The sequence below is a fragment of the Bombus fervidus genome, chromosome 7, assembly GCF_041682495.2.
Source record: "Bombus fervidus isolate BK054 chromosome 7, iyBomFerv1, whole genome shotgun sequence".
Classification (NCBI taxonomy): domain Eukaryota; kingdom Metazoa; phylum Arthropoda; class Insecta; order Hymenoptera; family Apidae; genus Bombus; species Bombus fervidus.
The window spans coordinates 10,183,863-10,201,861 of NC_091523.1; the positions used below are offsets into that span (position 1 = coordinate 10,183,863).

A 17,999-nucleotide genomic window follows, 5' to 3' on the forward strand; every position below is an offset into this window, starting at 1 on the left:
GCTCTCTCTCATGCGGACCACACTCTCTCGACAACGTTAGCAACACTCTCTTCCTGACTTCTCGACTCACACTCTCTGACTTCTCCACTGACACTGACTGTTAATTCGTCTTTCTGCCTTAGCATCCCTTCGTCTTTAGCCTTAGCACCACCACGTACATGTTCCACAACCGCTCGTGGCCAGGGTCACGCAGGCCGTTTCCACACAACTATTCGATTGAAACACCGACGATACATTGATGGGCCTGCGGCAACTCGGCTTTCTCCCGACATTGTTTATGGTTCACTCGATATCCCTTACGCCTTCCGTCCACGATACTACAATATGTTTGATGTTCCATATATACCGTAACGATATAATATCCAACCATGCATTTTGCCAAAACGCATCTAAACAACTCTATCATGCATACCCAGCTCATTATTTCCTCTATACGTGCTATAAAGCTGCAATTAACACCAACAAATAATCATCAATAAAAAAATCATTATCAAGGAATTGATTAAAAAGATATACGAATCTTAGTCTAGAAATCTAAGATGACGTTTTACGATTGTTTTAATTTTTCTAACAGAAGGATCCTGCTTTCTGTTTCCAGCTTCATTCACGTAGTCATTGATCCAAATTGGTAAAACGCCCAGTTGACCGCAAGCATGTGCGGCCAAAACACTCGCGAGGGTGTAAAATGCAATTCCATTGGAGTTGGCGATGAAAGCCGATAGGAACTGCACTACAAGGACTATTTCGTTCGCGGGACTCGCTCATAGTGGCTGCTCATCGGAGTCCCGGTAACTATTGAATTGCCTCTCTTACAGGAGAATAAAAGCACAAAGTTGTTCAACGCCTGCACGAATTTTTTTCGGTAGTATTACAATCGATCGATTTGTCTAGTTGTTAGAATTTGTGGTAAGACAACAAATGTAGGTTTGGCAGTTGATTTCGAAAGTTGTGAATAATTGCAAGAATCGAAGAGCACATAGTACGCAATGCTTCTTGTGGTTCACGAGATCGAATTGGATTTGGTCGAGGAAGGAAAGAATTTATGAAATCGATTCTTTAGTCTGTTGGAAGATTGTGTCGAAACGAAATAAGTGTTAACTTGTACCGTTGCTAGTTTCAAACCTAAGGGATGGAAATATTCCTTCGGTATATGCAAGATAAAATTTGTAACTGTGTTAAGAATAAAACTGATAAAGCTATTTACTGTAACACTAAAAGTATTAAACACTCTACAAGTACAACTATACATTTAATGTAGATACTTCTATTCTGGTATTGCCGGTCAACAGTGGCCACTATGACGTCATTGGAAAGTCACTTGTGACAATCAGTATGTTAATGATGTGATATAATATCATTCTTTTCGCGGCATAATACATTTTATACCTGCCTCAAAACAATGGAGATTTCCGTCAGCACTTTCAAGTATTCGAATAGATGTGAAATTCAGAAGATAGTAATGCGAGGAAAATAATGAGTAATGAGAGGAACAAGTAAGAATGTAAGAAATATAAAATACACGTATATGTATATTAAATGTATAAAATTCCAGTGCATTAGATGCAGATTCTGTGTTACTATTGTTTGTATTCCAAATTTTACAATATCGTTTGGAAAAAGTTACACAATTAAAAAATTAATTAGTAGTGTATTTAATCATGTTATTTGTCGTAAGAGATTCAAATACGCGAAACCGGTCTTTACCACCTGAAATGAGAATATTTCATCTAGGCGGACACACAGATATAAATAAAAGGACAAAATGACTTACATCACCAAATGTGTAGACAGACATGTGTACCATTTTTCCAGCAGTGATTTGAACGACCATACTCGACCGCGCGATGATCAAAATCAAGTCGAGGATTGTTTTTTCGGGTAAGTAATACCAGTTTGTCATATAAACTACTTCACCAATCTTCGTACTCTGTGAAAAGTTCAATTTCGTTAGTCGTCACAATTTTGATCTGTTGCATTTATATCATATATTAATATGCGCCTGATACCTGTTCTGTCAATATTTCACCGATGTAACATATTAGAAAAACGTTGAAACCGATTGAAATATATATCATAATATACGTAATCAGACTTTGAACGTTTTGATCAGCCCATTCCTGGAAGTGTCACGCAAAAGGAATAAGATAGTTATATAGATATTATATATAAAAATTAATTTTCAGTGACTCCAAAAAGTATCTGCACATCATTTTCCAATAAGGCACCCTTGTTATGGAGTTGTATATTTCATTTTACTTATTAAAGTTTTAATTACATGAAAGTAGTATTGAATGATAAGAGAGTTATCATACTTGGATCCAATTAATTAATAATGCGTGCAATGGTGTGCAAATACTTTTTGTGAACACTGTGAATTTGACATTGAGAGAGAATGTTTGATGTATACCGAAAGAATGTAGTAACCCAGTATGCATATATCCATCGTGCATCTAAATATCTCTAAAAAATATATCCGGTTCATCAAATTCTCGATATATCCAATGAAACTGCAATTATCACGTAACATAATCACAGTGTTCACTATCACGAAACTAACAAAAAAGAATACGAATAATCTTACTTCAGCGTCCTCAAATGTCGCTCCACGATAACTCCTATGCCCTTAGGACCATCTGTCTTCTTCGGTTCATTCACGAATTCAGTGATCCATACCATAACTACATTCAGCTGACCGCACGCATGAGCAGCTAGAACAGCTGCGAGACTGAAAATTCCAACTGTACTGGAGTTCGCAATAAAAGTACACCACGCTTGCATGAAGAGCACGATTTCGTTCGTTGGACTTTCATCGGCGTTTATCAGCTTTTTGTATACTGCACAAGGTAACACGTGTAAAATCCTCGTTTCGTTTCCAATTTCAATCTCCACTGTATCCATTGCTGTGACGAAAATAAAGCACATAATGCCACTCTGCATGAAAATAGCGCACGAAGCTGCTACATAGCGACCGAATTTCGCGTTCTTTAGCATCACCCATTGATCCTTCTCTCTAGTCAGTGTTTGCCAGTCAGCTTCCATGTGTTCCATGCACTGTCGTATATCTTTGCTCCGCAGTAGTAGAGTAGTGTAATTCGCGCCACTGACGATCCAATGACTCACGGGACCTAGCGACTTGAGTTTCAAATAAATACTCTCGTCTTCTAAAAACATGCGTACCAAACAAGGAATCGTAGTGAGTATTATCGAAGAGTAGCAAATGACGTTTAATGTAATCGAAACTATCTTCTCGAATCTCGTAGTAGAGGGAGACGATGGCCATACACCGATTGGTTTTAAGAACCATCGATTCAGTTGAAGACCGTAGTCACTGTTGTTCTTAGTGTTTGCTCCTATTGTCACTGGTTGGTTCGTCATCGTGAAATGTAGTCGTCATTACGGTCGAAGAGGCTATTAATGTATCAAAAGAGAGTGCGTGGGGACTCCGGCGCAAGTTTTTTAGGTACTTATTCGCTGATCGATTCTAGTCGGTTGAAGTTGTTTCAGAACAATGGAGTAAACTTGGAAATTATTTCTCGGAATCGTGTGCACGCAAAGTGCATCTTCACTGTATACTCAAACTTTTTTTAATCGAATTGTGTTATGTAACAAAAGCTTATAGTCGGTTTCGTCAGTTCTTTAATGTCGTTGCTTTGTAATGCCATCTCTAAGATTTGACTTGATATTGTCGAACGAATATTGTCTGACATTGTTTGATTTGATACGAAGGTAATATTATCAACAATTATAATACCAATGAAAAATCCCAAAGAAGGAATGAAATCTAAGAAGTATATACATATTGATAGAATTAGAAGACATTAAAGTATGTTACTATTGTTTATATTTCAATTTCTACGATTTTATCTACAAAATTATATAAATAAGAAATTCACTAGAAGTGCATTTAGTTATGTCATTTGACACAGTACATTAAGATACGCAAATGCCAATCTCATCACCTGGAATATCAAATATTATAGTTTGGAAAGAAAAATGCATATTCGTAGATAACATATAATGATTTAACTTACATCACCGAACGTGTGTATGGACATGTGAATTAATTTTCCTGCGGTGATTTCAATGACCACACTCGATCGTGCGATGATCAAAATCAACTCAAGGATTCTGTTTCTAGGTAAGATATACCAATTTGTCATATAAACTATCTCACCGACTTTCATGCACTGTCAACAATTCACTCGATTAATCGTGGATTCCTCGGTCTGGATCGGTGGACATCTTCGCGTTAACGAGTCACTGGTACCTGTTCTGTTAGCAATTCACCAATATAACATAGTAGAAATGTATTGAAAGTAACTGATGCAAATATTATGAAATAGGAAGCAAGGCTTCGAACATCATGATCGGACCATTCCTAGAAATAAGTATATTCATATCTTCTGAAAAAATTTCGAATTATATCAGAATAAATCTTTTGTTATGAAAGATGGTGATGTGATATGAATAGGCTACGAATTTTGATGAATTTACGCGGCATTTATGCAAAAATGCGCAGAATACATATATTATACAAAAATGTATAAAACATTCAATATAATGTGTTCGGGAAACAAATTTCTTTTTAATTTCTCACTTTAGTTCGTGTATTCGTAATGATATTTTGGATAAATATCTATCGATTAAATATGAAACTATCGACATACGTGTAATATATAGGGCAATCAATAAATTTCTTTGGACGAAGCTTTGTTCTTATGTTTTATGTGTTTACAAACGAGAAAAATCTGTTATATAGATATAAACTTGATACTTCATTAAAGTATAACTCCTTGATTCAGAACTACTATACTTATGTGACATAAAACAATATCAAAATCATCTTCATACAGTAATAAATTCAATATTTTATCATTGTCAGGAACAAGAACCACATTGATTGTCAATTTTCGTTTTCTAGCATAGTCAGTGTTATACATACATTTGTTTTTCGTTATATTTCATATTTTTCTCATAACTTTATTCACGTAGTATACATACAGTATAAAGATAGCTTGATGTCGTATTAGATTGTCCAGAAAGACTTTTTCCTTTTATAAGAAAATAATAGATACGTAATATTTGTTGTTTTATATTATTTTATTAAATCATGTATGATCCATTTTGCTCTATTAATGTAAAGAAAATAACATTTGTCAGATTAGATTTCATGTTTGCATAAAGATGTATTGTTGTAAAAGATATGTTTGTAAAAGAAAGACACTTTTTGGACAATCTAATATTATTCAATGTCAGTTTAAAAAATTAGTTACATAATAAACACTACATATATCTGATATCCCATATGTACCGTAACGATATAATACCCAACCATGCATATTGCCAAAACGCATCTAAACAACTCTGTCATGCACACCCAGCTCATTACTTCTTCTATACGTGCTATAAAACTGCAATTAACACCAACATATAATCACCAATAAAAAAGCTATTTTCAACAAATTAACCAAAAAGATATAAGAATCTTACTCTAGTGTTCTCAGATGATGTTCCACGATCGTTCCAATTTTTCTAAAAGAAGCATCCTCCTTTCTGTTTCCAGCTTCATTCACGTAGTCACTGATCCAAATCGTTAACACGCTCAGTTGACCGCAAGCATGTGCTGCTAAAACACTCGCGAGGGTGTAAAATCCAATTCCGCTGGAGTCGGTGATGAAAGCCGATAGAAACTGCATTACGAGGACTATTTCGTTCGCGGGGCTCGTGTCGACTGGGATCATCCTGTTGTAAACACCAAGGGGCAACGAACGAATGGTCCTTGTCTCGTTACCAACTTTGATGACCTGCGTACTGGACGCACTTACTATACAGTAAGACATGATACCACTGTGCACGAAGATCGCGCATATAGCCGACACGTATCGGCCAAACTTCGCGTGTTTCAACATTACTTGTTGCTGTTTCTCTTTCGTCACTATTCGCCAATCAGTTTCAATGTGTTTCACACAGTCACTTATATTTTTGCTTCGAAACAGCAGGTTGGTGTAGTTGATTCCACCGATGAACCAATGACCCAGAGGACCGAACACTCTTACTTTTCTATAAAAACTATCATCTTCGAAGATTAAATGAGCGACGCAAGGGATTATGCTGAACAGTATAACGACATAACAGAGGATAATCAAAGAAACGGAAATGACTTTTTCGAGCGTCGAAGTGGTGGAAAAATATGGCCAAGCACCGATCGGTTTTAAGAACCAGCGATTTAACTGGAGACTGTAATCACTGTGGCTTTTGGCGTCCGTTTTTATAGTCTTGGATTCGTTCATGGTGACTGCTCATCGGAGTCGCTGTAGCTATTGAATTGCTTCTCTTACCGCAGAATAGTAGACGCAAAGTTGTTCAACGCTTGCGCAGATTTTTTTCGGTAGTATTATAGCCGATCGATTAGTCTGGTTGTTTGAATTTGTCGCAGGAGAGCAAAGGGAGGTTTAAATGTTGGTTGAGAAAGTTGGCTGTAATTGACTGTCTCGGAGAATACGAAACACGCAACGCTTCTGCTGGTTTACTAGGTTAAAATAGGTTTTATTGAGGCTGGGGTGAAGTTATGAAATCGATTCTTAGACAGTAAGGTGACGGTGTCGAAACGAAGTAAGTGTTAGATAGGATCGCTGATAGTTTCAAAGTATAGGGTATAGAAATAAATGCGTTCCTTCTTCTTTACTTATATTTCTGTCTAACAGGAAATTATCATTTACCTACTGACATTGATATTTATATGTTGACTACTAGCTGAATTTTATGTCATATTCATGGTATTCCTTATTCGGGGACATGGTAATATGTACAATAAAATTTTTCGCTCCGATGGAAGTACAATTGTTAACGACGTTTACCATAATATTCAAAGTATTTAAAAATTTTACTAATGTTTATTTAACGAAAATACTTTAATTCCGGTGACATCAGTCGACGGTACCAATATGACGTCATTAGGACTGGTGTAGCTTTCTTGGTTTAATTAAATTTAAAGAGGTTACATCATTGTGCGGATCATGTTCAGGTATGCGAAAGACGTTTTAAACACCTGAAAGATAGGATACACGTATATTTATATTAAATATGTAAAATTCTAGTGTATTAGATGTGGATTCCATTAAAATTACGCAACAATTTCAGTCTACTATGAAATTAAAATATAATAAGTGCTAAATAAAACTTGGTTATACATAGATATAATAAATTGAATAAATTTGTTTATCAATCTAAAATCCCAGCATTTTAAACATAGATTCTATCGAGAGTTCGATCAATTGTATCTTAAACGTTTCTATATTTCATCGATACTTACGGCACCAAAGGTAGCGATAGATATCTGTACGAATTTTCCAGCAGTAATTTTGACCACCATACTCGATCTTGAAATAACCAGCACTAAACCGAGAGCAGTTTTGGGATGTAGTCGGTACCATTCAGTCATATACACTTTTTTCCCAACTCTTTCGCCCTGTCGTGTATTTGATAGTTTGAAGTTTAATATAAATTCTCCTTTATTGTCACTTTCTTACCTGTTCAGTAATTATTTCCCCGATATAACAGAATATAAATATATTAAATACCATGGACGCATATAGTATAGCGTATGCAATTATTACATCCTTCGATTTTTCCTGAGAAATTAAAATATGTGTATTGTATAAATAGTTACGCGAATTAAGTAGAAAAGTCAACGTATGAGTCGCCGTTCTCTATTTAACACTACTTTATTTACGTCAGAAGGTGTCCGAATGTTAAAGTGATTTTAACTCTGTCTAGATGATATTGTAGAAATATTTCTAATACATAAATTTCTTTTTATTTCTATCTTGAAGCGTACCGTGAGCAAATAATATTTGATCATGCACATGTTCATCGTACATCCCACCAACTCAACGAGACATATCATATTCATAACTTTCTCTATAGATGCCATGAGACTGAAAGTAATATTTTCGTAATATAAACCCATCATAAAAATTTCATAGCAAAATAACATTACAAAATAATAAATGTATAAATTCATCAGAAAAAATCAATTTAGTATAAATAATTTCTCCTACGATTAAACATACTTAAATTATTTTGTCGTATTGTCACAATAGTGTCGTGTTTCATTTATTTAGTGTCTTACTTGAATTTCTAAATCTTAATAATTTGCAAAAAAACGTCCATTCGTTCAAAAGTACGTTGACCATAATCAATAAATCTAGGTATCTTACAATCATCATTGCGGGTGTCAGATATATCTGAATTAGAAATGCAAGTAATAATCAACAGAAGAATCAAATAAGAAGTTATTCTAGAAAATGCTGTATCAACAAACAGATCGTATACGAGGACACAATAACTTGCAATTTTATCATACTTTCCAAATCTTAAAAGGATATTTGGCTGGAATTGAAGTATAAAATAAAAAGAAAAAAAAAAGACAAGAAATAACATAGTCTCATTGATGTTATCAAATAATCCGTATCATTAAATGAGACATATATATATAATAACAATAATCAGTAAAAACCTTAATGTTCGCAGATGATGTTCAACGATAATCCCAAGCTTCCTCTGAGCGACTTTCTGTTCTTCCTGTTTCTCCTCCTCCTTCGTATTCACCAAATTGTCCAACCTGGCCATCACCACGTTCAATTGACCACTTGCATGCATCGCTAGGACAGCTGCTAAACCACAAGCACCCACCGTGACAGAGGTCACGACGAACCCAGAAAGGAGCTGAAGGGTGAGCACGATCTCATTCGCCGGACTGAATCTAACGTCCAACAGATTCGTGTAAAACGGATAAGGTAACGGGTACATGGAGTAACTGTCGTTCCCCAGATGAAACACCATCTTCTTAAAGCCATTAGTCACTGTGTAGGCTAGAACGCCACTGTGCATGCACAATGCAGCTACGAGCGCGATGAAACGCCCGACCTTCGCGTTTTTTAACATCAATTCACGATCGCTGTCATTTTCCACGATCTGCCAGTCGCGCTCCACATGTTTTATGCAACGGACGATATCGTTGATTCTCGACAAGAGGCAACAATAATTCAGTTCTCCCATCATCCAATGACTAACTGGACCAATGGCCTTCATCCTCGTCTTCGAGCTCTCAGCTTCGTACGCAATATACAATATACAAGGTATGATCATGAAGATAATCAACGAATGGCAAATGAAGTTCAACGATCTAACTAATAATCTCTGCGTTCTGGTTGTCTTAGCAAGCTTCGGCCACGCTCCGATTGGTTGCATTAACCAGCGATTCACCTGGATGCTGTATTCGAAATCACGAGCGTAAATAACGTTGGATATCCGTGGTTCGCTAGTCAAGTCCAACATGATTACTTCGCGGAGGTCGTTTGTAGAGTGACTTACTCAAGTTTCAGGTATCATGCTATGGTAAAATGGCGCATGCGCGATTTTTTTCTCGACAGCGTATGCAAAGTTGAGCCATGGCGAGAATATTTAACGAATAAATGCAATGGTACAGACAGAGAACGCTCATTGATTCATCTACTAAGGTTGTACGATGAATTGGAATCGATGTAACCTAGGGTATAGTTTTTAGCCTGCGATTTCCATCATTTTCATGAGGGAAGCAAGTTGGGAAAGTGCATGATAAGTGTCTTTTGGATCTTTAAATAATGAATTTTATACGCGTGTTTTTGTATGTATAAAATAAATTCGACTAGCTAATTAGAAAGTACACTAGGTAGATATATATATATACCGCAGATATCATTTTTGTCCAGAAAGCTCTAAATTATTGGAAAAAGGAATACATTCTTTAAGATATACTGCACTTAAATTGAAACGCATTTTACTGAACTCAAATATTAGAATATTTATGGGTTACTCTACAAAATATCGAGATTGAAGGGACTAATACAAGGAATAATGAAATCATATTGTTCACGCTAATAAACTTTGGCATTATGCTGAAAATATTAGTTTCATTAACTCTATAATACAGCATATATGGACACATAAAGTTCTAACAAATTTCTGTATATTACCAAGAATAAATGGTTATATTATTCAAATGTTCAAGTCAATGCTCGTAACATATTTAAGAAAGCCATCGCCGTTTTAACGACCTATTCGTTCAAAATATTTCAGTTAATTTATGCATTTAAGTAAAAAGACATCAATAGGCTGATACTCACATCACTAAAAGTACTAATAGATAATTCAATCATATTTCCTGCAGTGAACTTTATCGATGAATTGGACATTGCAATGATTAAAATGCAGCCAAGCTTCTTTTTTCCTGACAATCGGTACCAGTCGATCATATATGTCATTTCACCAACTTTTTTGCACTGTTTTAAGATATTCATTTTTATTAATTCCTATTATCATAGTGTGGTCTTTTATGTGAAAAATTGACTAAAATACGATTGCAGGTACCTGCTCAGCAACTAATTCGCCTATATAACAAAATATAAAAATGTTGAAAGTAAACGATGTCATTAAGGCCATATGAGTTATTGAAAGCATTATGTCTTTCGAATTCCATTCCTGCAACATCATGAAAATACACTCTGCATTAATATAGCATATTTGTAAGTATAATATTAATAGACAACTGCATTATTAGATTTTTGCGTGCATGCTTGTTTGATAGTTTTGTTGCATGCATACCGTTATAAGATAATATCCGAGGAGGCACATAATCAACATGCAGCCTAAAAATTCTACGAAAGATATTTGTTGAAGCGCATTTTCGGTGAGCGCCAAAAATCTGAAATGTGATGAATATAAATTGTAACCACTATAACACGGTGGAATAGATGTCGAACTTGCAAAGTTTAAAATCTAAATTTTCAAATATTCCGATACTTAAATTTCGAAATGTCTAAGTTTGTAAATTTCAAATAGTTCTACATTTCTATATTTTCAGACTTCCAAATTTTTTTAATTCTCAAAACATCAAATTTTCGTGTCTTTGAAAAATTAATTATCAAATTAAAGAACAGCAATTTTCAAGTACCAAATATTAAATTTCATATATATATTCATAACATGAAATTGGATTATCCGGTTAGATAGTGTGATATCGCGTGAAGTATATTTTGAATGAAAATAAAGAATGTTACAACGTAATTATTAAATAAATTTTACTTGCTTCAGTATCCGGTTGTGTTGAATGACAATTTTGGCGATCCTCCCATTTACGGTATTGCTCATATCGGGTCGACCATCGACCAAATGTTCCAGCCAGTTCATCATCACTTTCATTTGGCCGCAAGCATGCACCGCAAACACAGCAGCGATACTGCAAGCCGCTGATGTTACAGTATGCATCACGGCACCTGTTAGAGTTTGGATGAAGTAGAAAATTTCATTACAGGGACTGTAACGCACATCAGCGATAAATCCCGGGACAGGAAAGGGTAACGAGGCGAAGCTCAAATTCCCACTCTCATCGACCACTTTACCCATGCTGGTTGGTACAATAATGTAGTGAAATGCAAAAGCACTAAATAAGAAGAAGGTGCAGATGGCAGCTAATCTTCGTCCGTAATTCGCGTTCACTGTCATGATGTTTCTATCTTCTTGATGTTCGATGTTCATCCAGTCCCATTCGATGCATTTGCACCCCTCGCGGATATCATTTTCGTGAAGTATCAAAAGATAATACTTTATGAACGTCATTAAGAAAAAGATCAACGGACCAAGTAACTCGATTTTATGATACAATTCTTCTATTTCTATGAGGGCGTATAGACCACAAGATACGAACATGAACGCGATCAAACCGAAGCAAAGAATGTTAATCAACGAAGAAAAATATTTTCCCATCGTCGATTTACGAAAATTTGGCCAAGCACCGATTGGTATTAGCAGCCAACGATTCCACTGAATACTCGAACTCACGTCTTTCTCGTAGTCATGCTCGGTCACGACAGATTTCTGTTTTTTCATCGTTGGTGCTCGACAGCTTGCTTGCAACTAAATGCCCGTGGCTCGATGATGATTCAAATGGAAACTGACATTGCGCGTGCGTTCATGTTCGAAAGGGTGAAAGAAACTTTATGTATTATTTTTTAGACGGCTCCAGACTTTCTCAGTTCTTCCTACCCCTTTATGCATTATTTACCACTTCAGGGAATGACCTACAGAATCATCGATAGATTGATTTTTTTCTAGTACTGCACGAACGTTTTGCATGTGTTGCAACAGGTTGAAGGAATCAATTTCTATGGGGAAACTCTTCAGTCGGGGAAATTTCACACATTTCCCAACATATTTTCAGATGTATGTACTTTTATCACAATTTTTAAAATTTTATAAATGTTTAGAAATACGATTATTATAGAGTGTCGAGTTGAGTGAGATTATTCTTTCTGAATTTATAATATGATATTTATAATATGATTTATGATATGATAAATCAAATATATAATATTTATTAGTTAGTTTACTATACGAGATTTCGAGAATAAAAGAATTAATACATGGAATCATACGGTTCAAAATAATAAACATCTTGATTGCGTTTAAATTATCAGTTTCATTCACTCTCTAATACAATATATATAGACACGTGAACTTCTAAGAAGAAATGTCCATATCTTACCAAAAATAAACGTCTACGTTATAAAGATGTTCATATCAATGCTCGTAACATGTTTAAAAATGCCACCGCCGTTTTGACAACCTATTCGTTCAAAATATTTTTATTAACTTGCGAATTTACGTAAGAAACATCAATAGTCTCACACTTACATCGCTAAAAGTACTAATAGATAATTCAATCATATTTCCGGCAGTGAATTTTATCGATGAATTGGACATTGCAATGATTAAAATGCAGCCAAGCTTCTTTTTTCCTGTCAATCGGTACCAGTCGATCATATATGTCATTTCACCAACTTTTTTGCACTATTTTAAGATATTCATTTTCATTAATTCCTATTACCATAGTGTGGTCTTTTGTGTGAAAAATTTATTAAAATACGATTGCATGTACCTGTTCAGCAACTAGTTCACCTATATAACAGAATATAAAAATATTGAAAGAGAACGATATCATTAAGATCATGTGAGTTATCGAGTGCATAATATCATTCGTACTCCATTCCTGTTACATCAAGAAAATACAGCCAATATTAATATCGTGTATTGGTTGATATGATATATGTTAATATAAATGTTAATAGATCTTTGCATGCACGTTTCTTTGATAGTTTTGTTGCGTGCATACCACTATAAAATAATATCCGAGTAGACACATGTTCATCATACATCCCAAAAATTCTACGAAAGATATTTGTTGAAGCGCATTTTCCGTGAGCGCCAGAAATCTGAAATATAATGGATGTAAATTGCAAACACTATAACTATACGAAACAGATTCCCAGTTATCGAAATTCCAAATGCAAATTTTCAAATTTTTTAATTTTCAAATATTCTACCACCTATATTCTGAAATTTCTAAATTTTTTCAAATTTCATATACTACCATAAATTTTTAAGTTTTCAAAACCGCACGTTCACAAAGTCTTTAAATTATCAGATCGAGGAATGCAAATTTTCAAGTGACAAATATTACATTTCATATCTATACATACTATAAAGGAGTGGGTTATCCGATTAAATACTGTAATATCACGTGAATTATATCTTGAATGAAAATAAAAATAAAATAGAAATGTCACAAGATAATTACTTAATGAATTTTACTCACCTCAGTATCCGATTGTGTTGAATAACGATGCTGGCGATCCTTTCATCCACGATATTACTCATATCGGATCGACCATCGACCAAATGTTCCAGCCAGTTCATTAATACTTGCATCTGACCGCAAGCATGCACCGCAAACACAGCGGCGATACTGCAAGCCGCTGATGTTACAGTATGCATTACGACACCTGTTAGTGTTTGGATGGAGAAAATAATTTCATTACTGGGACTGTAACGCACATCAGCGATCAATTTCGAGGCAGGAAATGGTAACGGAACGAAGCTCAAATTTCCATCCTCTGTTTCCACTTGACCAACGCTAGCAGGTACAATAATGTAGAAAAATGCGAAACCACTAAATAAGAAAAAGGTGCAGATGGCCACTAATCTTCGTCCGTAATTCGCGTTCTGTGCCATGATATTTCTATCTTCGTGATGTTCGATATTCTTCCAGTCCCATTCGATGTGTTCGCATCCCTCGCTGATATGATTTTCTTGTAGTATCAAAAGATAATATTTCATAAACGTCATTAGGAAGAAGCTCAATGGGCCAATCATTTCGATTTTATGATACGCTTCTTCTACTTCTATAACGAGGTACAGAGTACATGATACGAGCATGAAGCCGATTAAACCAAAACAAATAACATTAATGAGCGAAGAGAAATATTTTCCTAGTATCGATTTACGTAAATTTGGCCAAGTACCAATTGGTACTAGCAACCAACGATTCCACTGAATACTCAAATCCACGTTTCTCTTATAATCATGCTCGGTCACCACAGGTTTCTCTTTATTCATCGTTGATACTCGAGAGCTTGCTTGCAACTAAATGCTCGCGGTTCGATGAAAGTTCAAATGAAAACTGACATTGCGCGTGCGTCCGTATTCCAAAGGGAGAAAGAAAGTACATAAATTATTTTTCATAGTTTCAAAGTCCTTTGGGATTTTGCTTATGTTACCTCATGCGTTATGATTACGGAAGGATGGATGATATCTGGAGTCATTGATTAATTGATTTTTTCAAATGTCTAACGCACAACTGTATTGCGTGTTTGCCAACAGATTGAAGAAATCAATTTGTAAAACAAGAACTTTTTTCATACTTTTCATACTTTCTAATGTATAATACGTTCTCAATGTTTTCTTCAAAATGTTTATAAATGGAATTATTGTTGATTATCAAGTTGAGTGAAGAATATTCATCTTGAATTTGTGACGGTAGGAATTAAAAAAAAAAAAGGATGGAACACAGTAACGTGAGATACAGACTCGCATATGTATTAACTCTTCTACATTCTGTGGGTCATTTTAAAGCCTGTGTTATCGTAGGAAAATTGTTTATGTTTGTTGCAAAATGTATACGTGATTTCTCGTTTCAATTTGTATACTAACGAATTTTCTTGGAACGTTGGAACTCTTCTTTCCCGTCAACGTTAAGACGAAATCGAGACATGCAAATTCGAGGATCCCAACGGTATTAAAATTGGTATAACATATTTATTGCATTTATTTCAAAGGATGATAATATAATGAATCAATAACAGCGCAAATAAATTTCATTGTAATATATTGAGACATTATACAGGTAGTATTTAGACTATATTCTACTTTAACCAACGTTCATGTCAATGTTCGTAAGACATTCAAAAATGTAACTGCTGTCTTAACAATCTATTTGTACAGGAAACAAATTTTGAAGTGAGGCGTTCGTGAATACGGTTGAGGTAATTTCATACTTACATCACTGAAGGTAGTTAAGCACAGTTCAACCATGTTTCCAGCCGTCAATTTAATCGATGAATTAGCCATTGCTATCATTAGTACAAAACAAAGCTTTCTGGTTCCTGATATTCGATACCAATCAACCATATACGATGTTTCCCCAATTTTTTTGCACTGGAAAAAATTATGTAAAAAGTATGATATTAAGCAAATTTCAAGAATTGATTACAAAAATATCTAACCTGTTCTGCTACCACCTCGCCTATATAGCAAAATATGAAAATATTAAACGTAAGAGATATTAGTAATATGAAAAACGTTATGGCGCTGGTTAAATGACTCGAACTCCACTCCTAAAACACCGGTAAACTGTGCATGAGGTTTATATGTATTTATTGATATATGTGTCTTGTTCTCTTACCATAATAACGTAGTACCCAAGAAGACATATGTTCAACATGCAACCAATAAATTCTACGAATGATACTTGTTGCAGTGTTTTTTCTGTAAGCGCTAGGAAGCTGAAATGTAAATCAATATCGCTTATTGATAACACTGATGTTAACCTTCATAACATCAGGAATTCGAAATTCTTTAAAACTTGAAGTTTTTACAGCTGCGTAAATTCAAGTTTCTAAATTTAGAAGTTTTTGATCTTCATAATTTCTGAAATTTAAATTTTTCAACTCAGGAAGTCAGACTTTCTTTTTTTTTTTTTGTAAAATTCTGCCAATCGAAATTTTCAAGTTATAATATTCAAATTTCAGATTTTTATGCGATATTACTTCAGGGATTTAAATTTCTCAAATTTAAAAGTTCAGATTGCGACGTATGTTCAAAGGTAGGAACTAAGAATTTCATAGATTTCAAATCAAACAGCTTGAGTTTCCGAATTAAAGGCTGAAATTTTCAATCCCAAGCTACTATTCTCATTTTACTAAAGTCCAGAATTCTTACACACTTCAATATTCGAACATGTTGGCTCACGACGTTGGCGATTCTGCTGTCGACGTTGTTATACATATCTGACCGAGCATCGATCAAATGTTTCAGCCAGCTCGTCAAAATCTGCATCTGGCCACATGCGTGCACCGCAAATATAGCAGCTAAACTACAAGCCGCTGACGTAATACTATGCATCAAACAACCACTTACTAATTGAAGAGAAAATACAATCTCGTTTATGGGACTATATCGAGTATCCATAATAAATCTCGAGAAAGGGAACACCAGAGGAATGAAGGTGACATTGACATCTCCCGCAGGAATTTTTCCAACGCTAATAGGTATGGCGATATAATAAAAAGCAAAACCACTATACATAAAAAATGCACAGATAATAACCAATCTTCTTCCAAAATTTGCATTCGTTATCATGATGTTTCTGTCCTCAGAGTACGTAATATTCTTCCAGTCCCATTCGATGCGTTTGATACACTCGCGAATATCATCTTCGTGAAGGATCAAGAGATGATACTTTAAAAACGCCATCACGCAGAAACTCAAGGGACCAAATAATTTTATTCTGTTATAAACATCTTTCACTTCCAAAATTAAGTACAGGCTGCATGGTACCAAGAGAAAACAAATCAAACTATAGCAAATGGTATTTATGAACCGATAGAAATATTTTTCTGCCATCAAAATGTTAGAAGTTGGCCAGACGCCGATTGGCTTCAAAATCCATCGACTGTACCGTATACTCAAATCCACATTCTTCTTGCAGTCGTGATCCGTCGTAAGATACGACGCGCCGTTTGTTACTGATTTTTGCATCATCAAAGTTCAAATGCTTCCTCCATACTAACTATTGTCGTAGTTTGTAACCATTCTAAGAAAAATAATGCTGCGCTTGCGCTGCCGTGTCGATTTCTCTCGAAAAGGGGAGAACGAAAGTTTATTTTTTCCAATGGATTGAATGTTCCCCGCTTTTTCGCATTACGAATGCATATGGTATGGCGAATGGCGGTGAAACATCGATTCACTGACTTGCCAAGCGTCAGTAAATCAGTTTTACTAATATTCCTCGAAGGTATTTCAAGATCACAGGAAAACATGATAAATATATTTTTGACGATTTTTTAATTTTAACATCATAATTTTATAATTAAAAAGTATCATTTTCGCATAAAATAATTAAATGAAATAAAAAAGACCTGTTGATCCAATGATATTGTTGAAGAAGTTTTGTATAAGTGAAGAGTGTAACTGTTAAGGCAAATATTGTTTTAATATTTTCATTATTGCAATGCTATGATAAGCAATATTGTTAATATTATAAAGGGACTGTGAAAAGATAAGTAAAAGGAAAATTCTGGTATCATGGAATTAATTGAGAACGTACTGAATTTTAAAACTGTTCTCTTGTGAAAGATGGACCATGTGACTTATCGTTCTTCATCTGTAGTCTTCAATTGTTATGTGTGTATTATCGTCTTTTTCCTCTTCTCAAATAAAAGAACAAAATCACAGTGAAAACTGAGAAAGTGAAGAGAGTGTTACTTTGTCACAAATTTGAGCTGTGGATTGTTTTATTCATCTTTATAACAAAACATCTTTTTCTTAGGTTTTAACGTGACAAC

The 17,999-nt window shown here is 34.8% G+C and overlaps 5 protein-coding genes across 5 annotated transcripts; all 5 read right to left on the bottom strand.

The window, feature by feature from the left end:
* Window positions 1–1,298: 1,298 nt before the first annotated feature.
* Window positions 1,299–3,584, bottom strand: LOC139988915 (odorant receptor 4-like). Its single transcript, XM_072006720.1, has 5 exons — window positions 2,582–3,584; window positions 2,408–2,507; window positions 2,007–2,117; window positions 1,772–1,927; window positions 1,299–1,707 (listed from the first exon to the last, which is right to left on the bottom strand). The coding sequence occupies exons 1-5, from the start codon at window positions 3,373–3,375 to the stop codon at window positions 1,657–1,659; spliced, it is 1,212 nt and encodes a 403-aa protein (XP_071862821.1). The 5' UTR covers window positions 3,376–3,584; the 3' UTR covers window positions 1,299–1,656.
* On the bottom strand, window positions 3,583–6,300 carry LOC139988869 (uncharacterized). Its single transcript, XM_072006654.1, has 6 exons — window positions 5,491–6,300; window positions 5,274–5,411; window positions 4,791–4,917; window positions 4,268–4,378; window positions 4,032–4,187; window positions 3,583–3,959 (listed from the first exon to the last, which is right to left on the bottom strand). The coding sequence occupies exons 1-6, from the start codon at window positions 6,288–6,290 to the stop codon at window positions 3,909–3,911; spliced, it is 1,383 nt and encodes a 460-aa protein (XP_071862755.1). The 5' UTR covers window positions 6,291–6,300; the 3' UTR covers window positions 3,583–3,908.
* A 395-nt stretch (window positions 6,301–6,695) lies between these two features.
* On the bottom strand, window positions 6,696–9,639 carry Or26 (odorant receptor 26). The gene is made up of 5 exons (XM_072006714.1): window positions 8,519–9,639; window positions 7,838–7,937; window positions 7,530–7,631; window positions 7,313–7,468; window positions 6,696–7,048 (listed from the first exon to the last, which is right to left on the bottom strand). The coding sequence occupies exons 1-5, from the start codon at window positions 9,337–9,339 to the stop codon at window positions 6,998–7,000; spliced, it is 1,230 nt and encodes a 409-aa protein (XP_071862815.1). The 5' UTR covers window positions 9,340–9,639; the 3' UTR covers window positions 6,696–6,997.
* Window positions 9,640–9,809: 170 nt separating this feature from the next.
* Or25 (odorant receptor 25) lies at window positions 9,810–12,320 on the bottom strand. Its single transcript, XM_072006738.1, has 5 exons — window positions 11,129–12,320; window positions 10,645–10,744; window positions 10,411–10,521; window positions 10,167–10,322; window positions 9,810–10,097 (listed from the first exon to the last, which is right to left on the bottom strand). The coding sequence occupies exons 1-5, from the start codon at window positions 11,926–11,928 to the stop codon at window positions 10,047–10,049; spliced, it is 1,218 nt and encodes a 405-aa protein (XP_071862839.1). The 5' UTR covers window positions 11,929–12,320; the 3' UTR covers window positions 9,810–10,046.
* Window positions 12,321–12,586: 266 nt separating this feature from the next.
* LOC139988872 (uncharacterized) lies at window positions 12,587–17,175 on the bottom strand. The gene is made up of 10 exons (XM_072006659.1): window positions 16,379–17,175; window positions 15,839–15,938; window positions 15,660–15,770; window positions 15,377–15,591; window positions 14,662–14,689; window positions 13,694–14,520; window positions 13,211–13,310; window positions 12,977–13,087; window positions 12,733–12,888; window positions 12,587–12,664 (listed from the first exon to the last, which is right to left on the bottom strand). The coding sequence occupies exons 1-10, from the start codon at window positions 17,056–17,058 to the stop codon at window positions 12,614–12,616; spliced, it is 2,379 nt and encodes a 792-aa protein (XP_071862760.1). The 5' UTR covers window positions 17,059–17,175; the 3' UTR covers window positions 12,587–12,613.
* Between the last annotated feature and the right edge of the window lie 824 nt (window positions 17,176–17,999).